Source organism: Strigops habroptila, chromosome 4 (genome assembly GCF_004027225.2).
Source record: "Strigops habroptila isolate Jane chromosome 4, bStrHab1.2.pri, whole genome shotgun sequence".
Lineage (NCBI taxonomy): Eukaryota > Metazoa > Chordata > Aves > Psittaciformes > Psittacidae > Strigops > Strigops habroptila.
This window is the reverse complement of record NC_046358.1, coordinates 49,638,208-49,655,090: the sequence shown is the minus strand read 5'-3', so window position 1 is coordinate 49,655,090 and position 16,883 is coordinate 49,638,208. Positions and strand designations below refer to the sequence as shown.

The window sequence follows — 16,883 nt, the reverse complement described above, 5'->3', positions numbered from 1 at the left end:
GGGGTGTATATTAGGGCGAAATTGCTCTTCAGGTCTTTCAGAAACTACACCCCTCCCCGTGTTTCAACATTACTCAATCTGAAAGAGCTGTAGGCAAACTAAAAATGTCAGGTCCTTATAGTAGTATTATAGAGAGATAAACAAGTCCAACAAAGCCAAAAATTAAGACTGAAACTCAGAATGCCAGCAGGCATTTTGCACATCAGTGCAACTGTCAGATATTTAGTCCAACTTTCAGACTAGAAACAGAGGTTAAGCACTGCACTTGGTGTCTAGCTTCCCCCTCCCCCCCCAATCTCAGAACAGGAAGAACAATATCTTAGATTTACAATTCAAAAGATTCTATTTGTCTAAATAGCTATTACTTTTTGTTCTCGACAAGTATCTAGCTCCCCATTCTGGAGAGAGAAAGATGAAAATTAAGCCAGTACCAGTGCCTGCAAAGCACAGTCTCTTGAGTGTTCTCAAGTATTTTTGGGAATCTTAGTCAGCATACACCAGCCCACGGTTAGCTGGCAACACTAGGAACTCCCTTAAAGGAAAAAGACTCAAATGCCACTAGACAGCCATTTGGAAACTGCATAAATCACCTATCAGTGGGAACTATTAGCTCCTTCGCAGCTATTTGGAAGATACAGTTATGTTCTTCATTATAAGATACACAAGAAATTACAGCTCCCAAATAGCTGTCTGAACAGGGACAAAACACTTCAGAAGTACCAGTGTTTGCTTAAACAGTGAAAGTATTAATATTTTATTTATTTCACAAGCAAGTTACATGTCTGTCACTTGAAGACAGCGAGAGGATGAGAGGTTTGTTGTCCAATCTGGACAGAGAGATGGTTGTTCCATGAGAGTTCCCACACTGCCTACGCACTGACAAGCTTGTGGGGAAATCAGTAGTTAATTTGTTCAATCCTACCACCTCAAATCTTGTTATTCCACATCTCTAAATATAGATTAGGAACCTAAGAGCTTGAATGTTTCTCTTGTATTCTCTTTTACTGAATACCAGTGAAAATAAGGGTGGACAAATGTGTTGATGCAATTGCAAGATGTGAAAAACATTGAAGAATAAATCATACTATTTCTATCTAAATGAATGAAAACAATCATTAAAAAAAAAAAAATGGTGGGTAGATACAACAGCAAGTCTTAAATGCTATGACACCAGGTATGTGGATGCCAGAGGGGGACTCTTCATCAGGGACTGTAGCAATAGGACAAAGGGCAATGGGTTTAAACAGAGGAAGTTCAGGTTAGACATAAGGAATAAGTTCTTTACTATGAGTGTGGCGAGGCACTGGAACAGGTTGCCCAAAGAAGTGATAAATGCTCCATCATCCCTGGTAGCGCGCAAGGCCAGGTTGGACAAAGACTTCAGCGACATGATCTAGTGTGAGGCATACCTGCCCATGGCACAGGGTTGGAACTAGATGATCTTAAGGTACTTTCTAACCCAAACCATTCTACAATTCTGTGCTATGTTACACATGCATAGAATACCATGGCACTGGAAAATTTCCAGTAAAACAGTTGGGCAAACCAGACAAAGCACAGAAGCATTCACATAACCTTGAACTAATATACAATGCATTTCATAAGCCACCTTCTACATATACAAGAACAAAGTCAGAAGAAACCTAAGGATCTGCAAGTCTATTTTGAAAACAAAATGAAACAGCTTATACTGTAAGGAAGACTAACAACCTTGAATTTTATATACAAAGCCCTTATTCACATGGCTGGAAGTCCAAATCACCTGAATTTAGTTTAAGGAAACTCTGCATTTTCACAGTAATTTTATCAGTATGATTTTCTCCCTAGCCTTCTATATTAGAAGTCATCAACATGAAGATTTTCCCAAGCAGGTAGGGTTATTTCAATACAAGCCCTCATCATAATTAGATCATCATAATTTGCATTTAAAAATTCTCCAAATCCACTTTCATCTGTCAGAGAAGAAGTCTTACTGCCGCTGCTTTTAAAGTAGCCTAAAGTAATCTACAGAGACAAAAAGGTGGACAAAATAGAGCTGTTTCATCACACCAACCACAGTGACCTTAGCCCTTCCCCAGGCAATTCCTGCCACATCATATACTTAGATCTCTAACTCAGATTAATATTAAACTGCTAATATTAAACTGCTATCACACACAATTCTCGGTCAAAAAGGTGAGTACTGAAGTGTACCCCCAGACATACACCATCCTCCCCTACTCTCCCTACTCCTCCAACCCAAGTAACAGCAGATTTGTACTCCTCCTCTCTGCACTGCGCACTCATGGGCATGCTCCCCCCTCTTCCCTCAGGGGGACAACTAACTCGCAGCCCTCTCCATCCCATTTTTAATTACATGGATCCTAAGAGCTCATTTCTGCCAAAGCAGAATTTTAAAGCCAATTTAAGCCAAGCCTAGGCATACCCACAGAAGGCCCTGCTCGCAAGCACCCTTACAGAGGCCTGCTTTCCATCAGTGACGTTTCGAATTGAGAGGCGTTCACGGATTTGGAAGGAGACCAGAGCCGCCTCTCTCGCCCGCCACAAACACACCCGCACCCCGAATACACTCCAGCTCCGCTTGAGCGCCTGATAAACAACGACGACGACAACAACGGAACCAGCCTCTTAGCATCCCCTTCCGCAGGGGCAGCGACCGCAACACCCAGCGCCCCTCCCCAGCGGCGGCGGGGTTAAGGGGGGGAGAGCTAACAGGGGAGAACGGCAGAAAAATACCCCAACCAACCCACCCAAACGCACAAATCAACCCAAACCCGCAGCCTAAAGCCTCAGGCTGCTCCCCCTCCCGTCGCGCCGCCTCCCCCGCCGCCCCCCAGAGCGCGTCGCCATTTCGTGAGGCAGGAAAGCTCCGACCTGCCCGCTGCAGTGGATAAGGAGAAGAAGAGAGCACTGGGGAGGGGACTGAGGGAAAGAAGCCCCGGCCCAACATAGCAACGGCCGGCCCGGCCCAGGCCCCAGCCACACCGCGCCTCGGCCGCCACTCACAGTTACGGATATCGGAGATGAAGACCGCCAGGCCCCGCATCCCATCGCCCTTCGACACCGCAGGCATCGTGGCGCGCGATCACGGCCGCCCAGCGACACACTAAACCGCCAGAACCACCACCGCCGCCCGCTCTCCCCCCGGGCTTCTTCAGGCCGCTGCCACCGCCACCGCCTCAGCAGCGCGCAGGCGCCGGGATGGCTCCCGCGCCCCCGCGGGCGGCGGGCGCGCGAGGCTCTGGCGCCACCTGCCGCGCCGAGGCGGGGGTGCTGCGGGCTGCGGTGGGCGGGGTTGCGGGCCTATCACCCGGCTCCTTGCGCTCGCCCTGGCTATCGCTGCAGGAGTCTTGGCCATGCTGCGGCGCGGGAGGGGTGGCTGCTTAGAGGCTGGGCCCCGGAGGTTGGCGATGCTGTTGCTGGGACGCCATTACCAGTCACCGCCATCAGGGCAAACAGGCTCAGGCCGACGTGAGGGCTGGTGGGCAGCCATTTCCCGTGAGGGGTTGGAAGAGCCCCTTCGACCGCTGGATCCGCGGGTGAATCCACTGCACGTTCCCTGTTCAGGAGCGGCCTAATCCCTTCCTCTTCCCGTGCCCCTACTGCTCGAGAAGCTTTACAAGTTGTGAAGGAGAAATATCAGGATTCGCAGGTGCCTTCAGAGGATGCCATTTATGAGGGAGGAGAGGGACAGCAGATCAGGAGACAAGAAAATTACACTTCATCGGTAAGCTTTGGGCAGTCTGATAATCTAGGATCTTATTTCAAAAATGTGGAGAGCAGGGTACAGGCTCTTTATGGTACAGTACTCTCTATGGTACAGTACTCTCTATGATCTTGCTTTCCACAGGGTAAACTGATGGAGGCCGTGCCTTGGTCCTGCAGCTCAAAAGGGGCCCCAAAACAGTGCACAGGATCTACTTCATGTACCCTGCGCAGTTAGTCTGAACATTTGCAAGCCCAAGAGCAGAGCCATCCTTTGTCACATCCTTGTGAGTGTGCCCTCAGCTGCATAAGAGATGCAGTTGCTCTGCATTTCATGCAGCCATTCACACGCCTGACTCCCTCCCTGGACATGCAGGTATGCAAACCCAGGGCCGCATCTTTCTCATGAACATGCAGAGCAACACACTCCCGTGCCACATCTACTCCGAAGATTAGAAACATTTCAAGGTTAAACCATCTTGAACATGCGAAAGAGGTAGGACTGTGCAGAGCATTTAATCTCATCAGCTGAAAATAGATTCAAATGGTGTCAAAACCATTAGTCTGCCTAAACAAAAGTATCATGAGAGTTTCAGTCATAATGCAAGTGATTAGTAGACTTAGTGGATTATAATGACCAGTAGAATCATGGGGTTTAGGGCTACCGGAGATCAATCAGTCATTTCATCTGTTTTCCAGTGTACTTAAAGCCATTTCATTTCACCTGTGCTTCTCCCCCATCCCTCCTTGAATTGAGCCCAGTATCTAGCTTTTAGCTACAACCTATCTTCCAAGAAAGGCACTCAGTCTTGACCTGACACCATCAAATTCGCTGTTTCCCTGGGTAGTTTGTTCCCGTGGTTAATCCTTCTCATAGAGAGCTTGCATCTTGTTTAAATTTATTGAGCTCCAATGCCTTTAAGTTGATACATTTTTCTCTCATAGATTAAGAACCACATAAATGCTGATACTATCTCTCTGATAGTGTCTGTACACAGCTCACCTCTCAAGAGTCTATTCCGCGTGTTTTCAGGATACATTATTACATGAGTACCTTTTATTTATGTAAATATCTATTAGAAAGACAAGATGACAGCATGTGGCAGTCACACATATATAAATTTCTCCCTTGATCCGTTCTTGAAATCAAGTGCAACTACAGGCAGTCATGTACAACTAGTCTTACATTCTGCTCAGATTCTCTGCATTTGTAGGCTTCCATAAAGAAATCTCTTTTCATAGCTTTACAAACAAATTTTGATGCTTAACAGTAATTTTCATTTACCCTTGAAGCTGAAAACTTAAGATGTCACTACATAAGAGTTTCTGTTTCAGAAAAAAAAAATTTTTTTTTTGAGCTAACCAAAAAGTTGAACTAATTTCTACTCTTAAGAGCACAGTGACACCTAAAGGCTAAGTGTATCTGTCCTGTCTGGCTATATTGTAGACAATCCTCTGAGTACTTGCAACTGCAAGTCATGCAGGTACACTTAAACTACCTTTTAAGAGGTGGCTTAAGTACTGCTACCAGAATAGCTGTGGCAGTACCAAGCTAAGTTTGGGCTGCAAATTCTGCATGAGAACTGGGGTAAATATTCAAGTAGTTAACCCATGTGGAGCTCTCTAGTTTTTTAGCTATACTGCTAAATATTTCATATGAAGGGGCTCAGTACGCAGTACGCATATCCTGGTTATTTTATGTCAACCTCGTTTGACTGACTTCTGAGGCTTTACTATACTCATCCTTCCTCTCTGTCGTCTTTTTTGCCTCAACAACTGCTTATGCAATTATGGCAAATGCGTAGGTATATGTCTGCACTTACTGCCTCATAATTTAGAGCTTATTAGCCCATTTCAGACAGTTTTGTTAAGGAGAAGATGCAAAGACAGGCAAGAGAGACTATAGTGATCTCTATATGCATCCTTACTGAAAGAACCATTGTAATGTGAGCTCAGCTGTTATTATACAGCACGGAGTTCACACTAGGCACAGCCCTTTATAAAACCACTGAGTTAGTAAATCTGGAAAACATTTTGGTTTGAGCTTAACATCTATAAAATACTAGTCTGAAAAAAACAGATTTCATTATTTCCATCCATCCCAAGATGTTGTGATTTTTTTAAGGTATTTAATTACTGTAAAGTAAGCATTAAAGGGGAAATAGTCTCAAGAAATCTTTCCTATTACACAAGATGTTTTGCAGCACATTTGTTTGCTCCACAAATTCACAGTTTATCCCATCTTTCCCATGTCATATATGAGTTGCTTTAGTAATTTTCAGAGTTTCATTGCACTTTGGTACAAAGACTTTGAATAATTACACTGACCTTCATAAACTTATTACCATTAAACTGAGTGGATTCAGCTGGTGAGTATCCATTTGTGGGAACTACAAAAAGGGAATTGTTCCTTTCCCTTTGTTACTTCTGTCAGATTTGTGCCTCACTCCAGCAGTTATTACTTTCTTCTGCTCCACATGGTCATTCTAACCATTACTAGAAGCAAAAAGAACTTGAGAGAAAACAGAATCAGTGGCTCCTCCACAGGTACGCACAATCATGTTTCTCTACTTGATATCTAACATTCATTATCTAATAACAGAGAACACAGGTTTATCAGCAATGCCTTCTGCAATGTCAGAGTACCAGATGTGCTGCTTTCAAGATTAAGAAACACAAAGTTAGGGTAGTATCACTATCACGAAACCCTAAACTTCCAGAAATTTGGGATGTATCTGCCTAGATCTTTTCTTTCCAATGAGCTCAATGACCAGAAGGGTTTTACATTCAGAACAACATTGTGTTAAAACGTAGAATAGAAAGCTTTAAAATAAACTCCAAGAGAGTAGATGAGATAAAATATGAGTGAATAAAGGTTTTACAAACAAGATGTCCTTTGCCACCTGCATGCTGGCAGAGTAATGTCAGCCAGCTGGGTGTCTTTGTGAGTTGCAATAAACTCTATATAATTCCTTCTAGTTCATAGGAGTTTTTTCCATTTAATCTCTGAGGCCCTTCTGCTGTTTTTCTTAGCTTGCTTTCTTCGTAACTATAGGCTTCCACTCATTTCTTGCTGCCATACCATTCTTATTTTCTGGGTATGCACAGTTACTTGCCAGGAAAGCAACACACCAGCCCTCCCCCAAGTGTCCTATCTTACTCAGGTACAGCTTTTTTAAAGGAATACTAGTGTACAGACAGAAGACACAGAAATAAAACTGATATGGTCTATCATAGGCAACCGTAACCCATTTTTAAACTTATTTATGTCTCTTTGAGCTGGCCACAAATGCATATAATTAAAGCAAAAGACTTATTGTCAGTAATAATAATAAAAATCAGTAACTGCTGGAGTATGAGGAATAAACAGAAAACTGATGAGTATTTTATGTAAAATACCTTCAAAGCTTGGGGCCTTTGCATTTTTAGGGGAAAAAAAGAAAGTTAAGAAGCATGGGGTATAATTCCAGGAAACGTAAAGTGAAATTTAATGAGTTACAGTTAGTTCACATAGGGAACTTTGGTGCTGAGATGCCCAGCACTATTGCACCCAGCCTTCGAGTGTCTGGCTCAAGGCAAGGAATTCATAGGGCCAAGTTCAGTTACTGAATTTTGTATGCAGTGCATGGGGTAGACAGTGGGAGTTAAACAAGGTACGTTCATGATTTCCAGAGCAGATACAGGTTCCAGTATCTTTGGAGAACATTGAAAATGTGGAAGCATAAAGATCCCATTATCTTTTAGTCTTGCATAGTGGAATGTCAGCCTCTGGTAGGGACTGCCCAATACCTACCTACTACCTACCTACTGTAGATGTGTCAAAAATTTGGATGTGTGCTTACATGTAAGGTCTGTGATTCCCTTATAGGTATCTACAGGTCTCCTCAATGACAGCATGCACCCTGGCAACTAGTTGCATTCCCACTAAGACTACAAGTAAGAGCGTCAATAGGAGAATATAATGGAAATGCAACACAGGAAATCATAGATTTCATTACAGAGAGAATGGAAACAAACCTGATTTTTCATGCCTTTGTGTCTTATCTCTGTTTTTCCTCCTATTTATAAACATAACGTGGAAGCACTTTAAGTTTGTGGGAGATGAACAACATATTATGAAACAACTGAAAATCTGGTACCACATCAATTCTAAATTACTTTAGGTACTGTAGTTGTGCACCTTTTAAATTCGTGTAGTTAATACATGAAAATGTACTGTGTTTCAGAGATGCCTATCGAACAGTCCTAAGAGATTAAAAAAAAAATCACCGCTTCCTGAGTGAAAGCTGAAGGATTCAGAGGTGTTTGGGTAACACTAAAAAAGCGGCATGAGACATTCGTTTTTCCTGCTCTTTAGTCTGTAAGTGTCTGGGTCTAAATGTTCTAGTGAGCACCAGTTTCCTTTCTGAAGTCCTTGCTAGAATTTAAATCTGGGTGATTTAGTTCACATTCATGGCACTTGCCAGAGAGACCATTTATGCAGTTCGCTGTCAAGACTCATTCAGAGGAAAAACATTCCTATTTTTCTTTTCAGTGCTAAAGAACGTTCATGAAGATCTTTATTATGCAAGAGTGAACAAAAGAGGAGGACAGATCAGGAGAAAATAAGGTAACCTTCCAGTTAAGCTTCTGGGAGGAAGGGCTTCTGTTGGGAAGTGTGGTGCCAGGATATGCTAGGCTTGCCACTACATCATGACATAACACATCAGTTTTTACCAAGTCTTTTGATATGGTGTTTAGTCCCTGCAAGCAGCCCATGAAATTAACAGGGTTATATCAAAACTTCTGCAGTAAAAATAGTAGTAGTCACATTGTATGTGAAAACACAAACTGTAGAAGGTCAAAACAGAAGATAATAAAAATCTCAATTTAAACTGTAAACTTTTATTTTAAATCCTGTTAACGGCCATCTAACACTTGACGATTCCTTTTTGCACACCTGGAGTTAGCAGTATTTTTTGCTGACTCTCTGCAGCCTCGGCTGTACTACTATTTGGTCTCCTGGTCTGTGCGTGTATTTTAGCCCAGACTCCCAACTTACCTACACTATTTGCTACAGCTTGTAATAAACTAAAAGGCTGCTTTAGGCAATTTACGGTTAGACCGTGGCTAGCACTTGCTTTCTCCGGGTACTGATGAGCGTCGATGCCACCTGCTGCCAGGGACAGCCCCACTAGCGCCTCTCCACCGGCGCCCGGCCGCAGCAGCCCGCCATCTCCCCGCCCGGCTTCGCGGGCCGTCACCAAGCAACAGCCACTCCCTCGAGCTTGCAACCGCCGGTCTTGCTTCTCCGCCATGTTGGCGTAACCAGCGCTTGGCCGGCGCCGGGCGCTCTCGCCTCTTTCGCTGCCTACAGCACTGCCCCGACAGCCGGCGGGGCGGTGCCGGCCGCCTCTACTTCCGAAGCGGCGGCGGGCGGTAGGTGGTGGCAGCAGCAGCGGGCGGCTGCGGGGAGGAAAGGGAGTGGAAGGGGGTGGGCGATAAGGCTGTGCCAGCGGCGGTGTGGTGTCTTTCGGCCTGCGCCGCAGGTGGGGAGGCGGGATGACACGGCAGTTAAGGGTAGCCTCGGTGGCCCCACGGAGTACGAGCTCGGGGTTAGGCCGCGGCGGGGGCTGGCTCTGAGGGAGCCTGGGCTTGGCAGGCTTGCAGGCTGCTGGCGGTCTCTGAGGACTGCGTGGAAAGCTTTGGTCTCCCGAGAGTCAGATAAGTATTGGAGGCAACTCTTACTGTCAAAGTAGAGCACCTGACAAGAGGAAAAGGAATAATATTTATAAAGGCTACAAGTGGGTTTCACTGTTTTCACACCTGAATCTAGTTTTTGTTGATTTAATTTGAAAACACATCAACAGTATGCTTCTTGGGCTTCTTTTGCTAAGTGATGCAGACTCCTGCAGCAGTAGTTAGAATCATGTTTCTTTTTTAAAAATAAAGTATAAGCATTCACTCTGATTCCCAAATAGCTACTGTGCCATCTTCCAAGATTATTTAGTTTCTTTGGTTGCCTCTTTTGGGCAGCCTAAATCTATGCCAGCTTATCTCTCCCTTAAAAATAAAGATTCGTTTAAAACTGCTGACTAAAAGTATGTTCCCTCATATTGCGACTTAAACGGCATTTGTAACCTGGTTTAGAGAGAAATGTGGGTTGCAGATCAGTTTGTCAAAAAATGCATTAAACTTTAAATTGTAGTGTCATTTGAGCATAGTCAGTCTTCAATTTTGCTTGCATTTTGCAGTGATACAGGAAATAAACAAGAGTGCCAAGCTCATACAGTTCTGTTCAGTTTACTTAGTTTGAGGAGAATTGAAAAGATATGAAGGAAGGTTAGCAGAAGAAAAACTTGATAGACATCTAGTTTTGTAAAGCTTGCAAAATTCATGCTTATAGTTACCATAAAGAGCATTTAAAATTTTCCTAGTAGTAGAGCAATGCTGTCTACTCAATTTTCACTAAACTGGTGGTGTTAAAAACCAAATTATTAAAATAAGGTTCCAGCCAAGAGTTGATACTGGACTGTCACTTGCAGAAACCATTCTCCCACAGGCTCAGTGCTTCCTATAGATTTAGGGGTGGATGTTGACTTAACAGTAATGGGCAGATGGATATGATCATGTCAAGGAAATGAGCACATTTTGATGTCTAATTAGAGTTCAATGATGGCTTTCTTAAGCTTGTGTTCTTCACCTATTAAATACTCGCTTCTCTTTAGGGAAGTGGATGCTGTTGCTAATTGTTTCTGAAAATGAAATCAAACACCTCCAAATCAATATATACCAACTTCTGGAAGAATTGATATTCTGTCCAAACAATTAAGACTTGCATTGACTATTCAGGGTCTAAACTCTTCGTCTCCGCAGTTGTTTATAGATTCTGTCAAGCTATATGGAACAGAGTAGATGCTATCAAGAGCAGCCTGCTTGGTCTAATATTTTAGGATGTGAAAAACAAATGGTTACCAGTGACCTTAAAGTCAAAGTAGAAGCGTAACACCTTAACTATGAATAATATTAAATTTCAAATGGTATAGCAATTTAGCTTTTGTCCTATTCCCTGGATCCAAGAAGTATTAGAAGGCTTTCTGCTTTTATTTTGCAGTGTTTATAAGACTTGACTAAAGCCTTCACATGATTTTGTAAATGAGGGTTTTGATGCTCTGCGTTCTTGGGTGCTAGTGGCGTTGTTCTTTTCAAGCACTTCTATTGCCATCATCTTCTTTGTTCTCTAATCACGTGCTCCTCTTTGTTTTACTGCAGAATCCCTAACTCCTGCAGTAAATATTTCTGCTTTTTAAAACATAACTGCAAAGCCAACCACATCCAAAAATGCTTCAGTTTATTGGGTTGTTGATCTCATCTCTACATTACAACTCTTGGCCTCAAATAGCTGCTCTTCCATTGACTACGTTTCCATTTAACCTTTAAGGTTCCTTCTGTCACAGTACTCCTTTAGAGTGCTCAGTCTGCTTTTGTGGGATCCATCACCTAATGTTTTGTACAGAAACAAAATATCCAGTCTTTTAGCAGCACTTGTTATCAGTGCCAACAGAACAGGTCAGTAGAAATGTTAATTCTTCAGAGTAATACAGGAAGCAGGAGAATTTTTTAAGTTTAACAAGACTTCAGAAAATTCTGGGAAGGGTAACCTTTTTTCTTTCTCCAGTAGGATCTCATAATGATGAGAAACAGCCTGATACATAGTGGAAGCCACTAGTTTATTATACGTGAAAGCTAGTCCCAGTTTGATTCTTAGGGCTTCCAGAATTAGTAGCAGGTTGTTTTTATTCATTCTGGCATTTTACATCCTTTTGCCCTGGTTTCCTTAGTGCTAAATATTTTTACTCTGTTTTCTCCGTACCATTTCTGGGAACTGTGCTGCAAAACCAGCATGACTCCTGAATGGGCAGAGGTTTTAAAATGAGCTCTGGCTGTACTTGAGATTTTTTTTTTTTTTTTTTTTTGGTAAAGTCTTTCCTCTGACAGAAGTAAATAAATATCGCTGAACAGAAATGTTCCCTATTAATTCTCAGTTCAAGAAAATCGCATCATTAAACTGAGCACTCCTTTTAAATAATGCAGAGCAGTTTGGTTTAAAACTGAAACAGGAAGTGCTCAGAAATCTGGAATAGTGTCAAACTGTCATTCTTCTAGACCAAAGGGAAAGGATCCCTGTGGGGGTTTTTTTTGTGTGTGGTTTGGTTTTTGTTTTCATTTGGGTTTTTTTTGTTTGGTTTTTTTTTGGGGCTTTTTTGATGTGTTGTTTTTTTGGGGGGGGTGTTGTGTTTTGTTTTGTTTTGGTTTCGTTTTTTTTTAATTCTGTGTGTGTCACCAATTTGGCAAGGAACTGAAAACAGTGCTTTCACTTGTTAGAGTAAAGGCATATAGCTATAAGCATATAGCTATAAGCATATAGCTATAAGTCATTCTGTCTCAATTAATTTGTGACTTGCTGACTGGGTTGGGCAGGAGCAGAAACAAATGGTATCTCTTATTTGCTAGAGGGAAGGTAAAGTGATACTGTAATTGTTCTGGGCAGCAGACATTTATCTCAGTTTCAGCTGTAAATGGTTATACTACTTTAGAGATTCTTTAAAAAGGAAGCTGTAAGTGTCCAACCCACTCTCTCTGTGATACACCTATTAAAGCAAGGGATAAAAAAAGATGTTCAAGCGTAGGAATCTCTTAAAATGCTCTGCTATTTTGCTGTCAGAGCAAAAGCACTGTTAAAATGGTACTGCCCTAATAAGTCTGATTCTAGAGGACAGAAGATAAGACAATTGCTTGATTTTTCTTAGGCAAGAAAACTGAATTAAACTGTTACATTCCTCTTTTCATAGAGATTTGAACCTTTGATGTTTTCAAGGCAGGAGAAACTTGACATGGGGAAAAACATCATGAGGCTTCTCTGTACTTCACTTTCTCTTACTGTGATTTGCTGGCTAGCTGAAGGTACTCTGTCAAAAACAGATGCAAAGAAAGGTGCCTCAAAAAAACTGGAAGAAAAGGTAAGACAAATAACTGAAATGCTAATTTTATTTGACATGTGAAGTGGACTAATTGCACTTTGGTAAATGGACTCTCATTCTGTCAAAATGGCATTAAAAGCAACCATGCCTTTCCATTGAAGCTTATGCTCACAAATAAGACTACTTGAAACTGTCCTTTCCTTCAGCTTTTATGAATGTCTCAGATGGTTCGCTCCTTGAACCAATCTTGATGCAGACCTCTGGAGCTTTATCCCCTGTGCAAGCTGCAGAAGCAGGAAGTTTTTGTCCCCTCTTGCATAGCTAAAGGAAACATATTTCCATCCCTTTGGAAAGTGGAGCAGGGAGCAGTAGTTTGGGCCAAGAGTGCTAGATCATTTACTGGTGAAAGAGAAGGTGCTCTCAGCCTTGCTAATGGGAAGGCTGTATTCTGACAGGAAATTTTGAAGAGCCTCCTAACCAGCAGTTCCTTTGCAGGCAGAAATGATTCAGAGTCTCACAGCAGTCTGACCAAGTGGAGCCAACATGCTGAAGCCTCTCGTAACTTGCTGAGCATGTTCTTGTTGCCTGCCTGTTTGCTTTCAAAACTTCAAGAAGGCACAGCAGTGCAAGAGAATGGGTGTGTGTGCAGAGGAAGTACATTTACCAGTGCATATACCAAGTATGTGTACTTATTGTTGCTAAACATGTTAGGAAAAAAAAGTAGACATGTTAAAAATCCTCTCTCTTAAATTATAAATATAGCTAATCCTTCATTATACAGATGCATCTCTCATTGTTTGTATTACTTGCTTGCTCAGTGTCTACCAGGAAGAAATTCTAGTCTGCAGGTAGTGAGGATAATGCAAAGCCTTAAGACAGGTCTTATCCCTAAAGCCCTTATGCTGAATCAATAGACGGTTTCTATGTACTCACCATACACACTTAATTAGGCCTTCTCACTCTGTTTCTGTTTACTAAAACTATTTCAGTTAAAGCAAATTTTCCTTAAAGAAAGGTATTAAGAACCTTGGCCTTCAGTGACCACAGTACAGCATAGTCAGTCTAATATATCCAGTTTTAGTATTCAAATTATTGATTAAGAACTCCTGACCGCTTTTTATCATTTTGGGGGTAACATGTCAGAAAGCATTGGCTAGAGAGCAGAGTGCCATCAGCTGTGGTGAATGATGTTTTTTAATCTTATAAATTCTTGAATATTATTTTTTCATTTGTGTGCTTTTTGCCTTGCAAACAAAGTTTACTGATGATGACACATCATTTCTGAGCACCGTTTCAGTTTTAAATCAAACTGCTCTACATTGTTTAAAAGGAGTGTTTAGGGTTTAATGATGTGATTTTCTTATTTTATTTTTTCTTTAAGTCTGTTGCGATTGAAAATGGCTGTTTCGTGTAGCTGATTGTAAACACTGTCTTCTCCCCCCAGACACTGCATTCTGATAAAAACGTGCAGGACCGGGGACTGGTAGTTGTGGATCTAAAGGCAAAGGATATTATACTGGAACACAGAAGTTATTGCTCCAAGAAGATGAAGGAAAGACATTTCTTGGGAGATGTTCTGGGTTATATTACTCCTGTAAGTTAATAAAATGAACAAAATTGTGCTTTGAATGAATATGCAGCAGACTGTGCTAGTCTGCAGTCTTGCATCTCTGCTTTAAAAGCATTTTTACAATAATGGAAACTTCTGGTCAAATAGAGCATTATAGAGAGCTGGCCTGGGACTCAGGTGGTCTCAAATTCTTGTTCTTCCATCCATCTCTTGGAGGATGTCTAAGTCATACTGGGTTTTTTTTCCTCATTGGTACAACAGAGATAATAGTATTCTCTTGTCCTCAATGAGCCATGTGAAGTTGCAGTAAAGTCAGAACAAGAGGACTACTGAGTGTCCGCAGAACATGTAGCTACCCACTTGAACCTTCTAAATAAACAGTAAAAAATTTATGCTGCTGTCAGGCGGATCTCTTTTGCTGTCCAGTCTTGCTATTATTCAGAGGATCTTTTCTTGAATAATAAATGCTGCTTCCTTTTGTTTAGAGGATGCGTTTCATTTGTATCAGTCTTACACAGCTCAAAAGAGAAGTAGGTGGCCTATAAATTGTCACCTTTCTCAAGTTCTCTTGAACATAAATGTAGAGTCTGTAAATTCGAAACTGTTGGAATTTACGTTCAGATTTCTGTAGTTCAGGTGAATTTGCACAATTTGAAGATTGCCTTTCATGTAGCTATCAGTTTCCAGAGTACTTTCTTATTTAAGTAAAAATAATGTCCCAGAAGGTTTATTCAAACTGACAAATGGGGACCTAGCAAATGATTACATTTGTGTTAAAGAACTTGTATTGGTCAGTAGTAAAATGAACTGTATATCTTGCTTTTGAGCCTCTCACTTGGTTTTTTTTGTCTCCTTTCTTTTGCAAGTGGAACAGTCATGGCTATGACATTGCTAAAATGTTTGGAAACAAATTTACACTAATCTCGCCAGTCTGGTTACAAGTGAAAAGGAGAGGGAAGGAAAGGTTCCAGTTCACTGGACTCCATGATGCTGATAAAGGTGTTACTTTGTTTTTCTTTGATTGTGCATTGCAAGTAGGATTACTGGTCTTGTTGCAGAGTAGGTAGCTTTGGCAATATGTGCATGTGGGTTTTTCTGGTTCTGCCTTATAGTGAAGTACTTCCATCCATTCAATTATTTGAGGGAGTTTTCTTCAGAGTGGACTTCTTTTAGTCCCCATCAGCTTCCACATGTGTACATAGCTTATCAGTTCAAAGAATGAACAGAAAGATTGGCTCTTCCACCAGGCTGTCTACAGAGCCTTTCTTAAAAATAAGGAAGGGACAAAGAATCCATAGAGGCGGAAATAGTCTTTGGTATTTGCACTGTGCAGTTGTTAACCTGTTGTGTGGTTCCTCCCCACCTTTCCAAAAACCTTTGGGTGAATTCTTTGTGTGAATTTGTTTTGGGAATGGAAGATAATTCTAATCTGAAGAGATTTTTTTTTTTTCCCCTTTACTTTCAAGAAACTGGTGGCAAGTGCACATTTCAGCTAGTATGTTCTTAAAATAATAACTAAGTAGTTTATGGTTTTGAACTTGAGTGAATAGGGAATCTTATTTGAAACAGCTATAATTCTTATTGTGTTGGTGTCTACTAACAAATTCATTGTAGCGCAGTGACTGCCAAGAGGATGGGACACTTAAAAGTACAGTCTTAAAAAAAAGTAAAAAAAATTCCTCCCAGGTGACGCTTGGTGACTACGTAAGTGTTGTTCTAAGTAGGCAGTAAGATAGTTTCCATCTTGAAGCAGAACTATGAGTGGCAGAGAGGGGTGGGGTAGGGACTATTGTAAAATTGCAGTGAATGCTAGTTATGCTGTGGTGGAGGTGAATACCTTCAAATTCTGTGTGTTAGAGGATGTTTCATCTGTGTTGGTTATGAGCTAGTAGTCTGTGGCAGAAAGATAGGTATAATGAACTAGGCTACATTATTTGAAGAATGCTTGAAAATATGTTGTCATTATCAACATCATTCATATTGTAACAGTTGTTCTCTTACTTGATACTGTTTGACAGGCTGGATGAAAGATGTCAGAAAAAACTCCAAAAACATCAAAATTGGTGAGCCTGTTTTTTTGGTTTTTGTCATCTTTAACTGCTAGCTGAGCAAAAGAAGGCTTTGTTCCGGATGTATATGGGAGAAAGGGAGGTTGCCTTAGCATAGTTGTATGAAGGAAAATACATGAGAAGAAAAATAAAAGCAGTTAACAGTAGATAGTTAAGTAACCGAAGTGTTGATCCTGTTGGTGCCCTAATGTTTTGCCTTAACTTCTTGTTTCTGGATAAACCCTGGGTCACAGGGCCCTCCCTGTAGCGGCACTTTGTGTATAACGCTACATGTATATAGTACTACTGGGAGAGCAGTCTTCAAACTTGTTGCTCAGTTGAAAAAAAAAAAATAAAATTCAACTCTGAGTCAGTTAGACTCTCTTGCATGATAGTCAAAAAGTCCTCCTTTGCCTCTTCTCCCGTTGAAGCTGGGAACTCAAGGGATGTGCCACGGTGCGTGTCTTTAGGGAAAATACCAAACATAGCTGTAGAGAGAATACTGTGCTAGACTTACATTTACCTATAGCAAGAATTCTGTGGAATTGCAAACCCCTTCTTAATTCAGAATGGAGTATGAAACTTGAAATGCATTAGAAA

General features: G+C 41.6%; 2 protein-coding genes across 7 annotated transcripts in view; one reads left to right on the top strand and one right to left on the bottom strand.

Annotated features, from left to right (window-relative positions):
* The window catches only part of AP2A2 (adaptor related protein complex 2 subunit alpha 2), a 50,098-nt gene extending 46,862 nt beyond the window's left edge, over positions 1–3,236 (bottom strand). For all 4 annotated transcript variants that reach the window (XM_030482711.1, XM_030482713.1, XM_030482712.1 and 1 more), the window contains exon 1: positions 3,007–3,236. In XM_030482711.1, the coding sequence (XP_030338571.1) occupies positions 3,007–3,073 (67 nt within the window). In that variant the 5' untranslated portion in view covers positions 3,074–3,236. The remainder of the gene's footprint in view (positions 1–3,006) is intronic.
* A 5,742-nt stretch (positions 3,237–8,978) lies between these two features.
* The window catches only part of CHID1 (chitinase domain containing 1), a 123,237-nt gene continuing 115,332 nt past the window's right edge, over positions 8,979–16,883 (top strand). For 2 of the 3 annotated variants that reach the window (XM_030482717.1, XM_030482716.1), the window contains exons 1-5: positions 8,984–9,123; positions 12,537–12,704; positions 14,110–14,259; positions 15,102–15,234; positions 16,254–16,298. In XM_030482717.1, coding sequence (XP_030338577.1) covers positions 12,552–12,704; positions 14,110–14,259; positions 15,102–15,234; positions 16,254–16,298 — 481 coding nt within the window. In that variant the 5' untranslated portion in view covers positions 8,984–9,123; positions 12,537–12,551. Of the gene's footprint in view, positions 9,124–12,536; positions 12,705–14,109; positions 14,260–15,101; positions 15,235–16,253; positions 16,299–16,883 lie in introns of all 3 variants that reach the window. The other variant, XM_030482715.1, reaches the window with a different exon arrangement.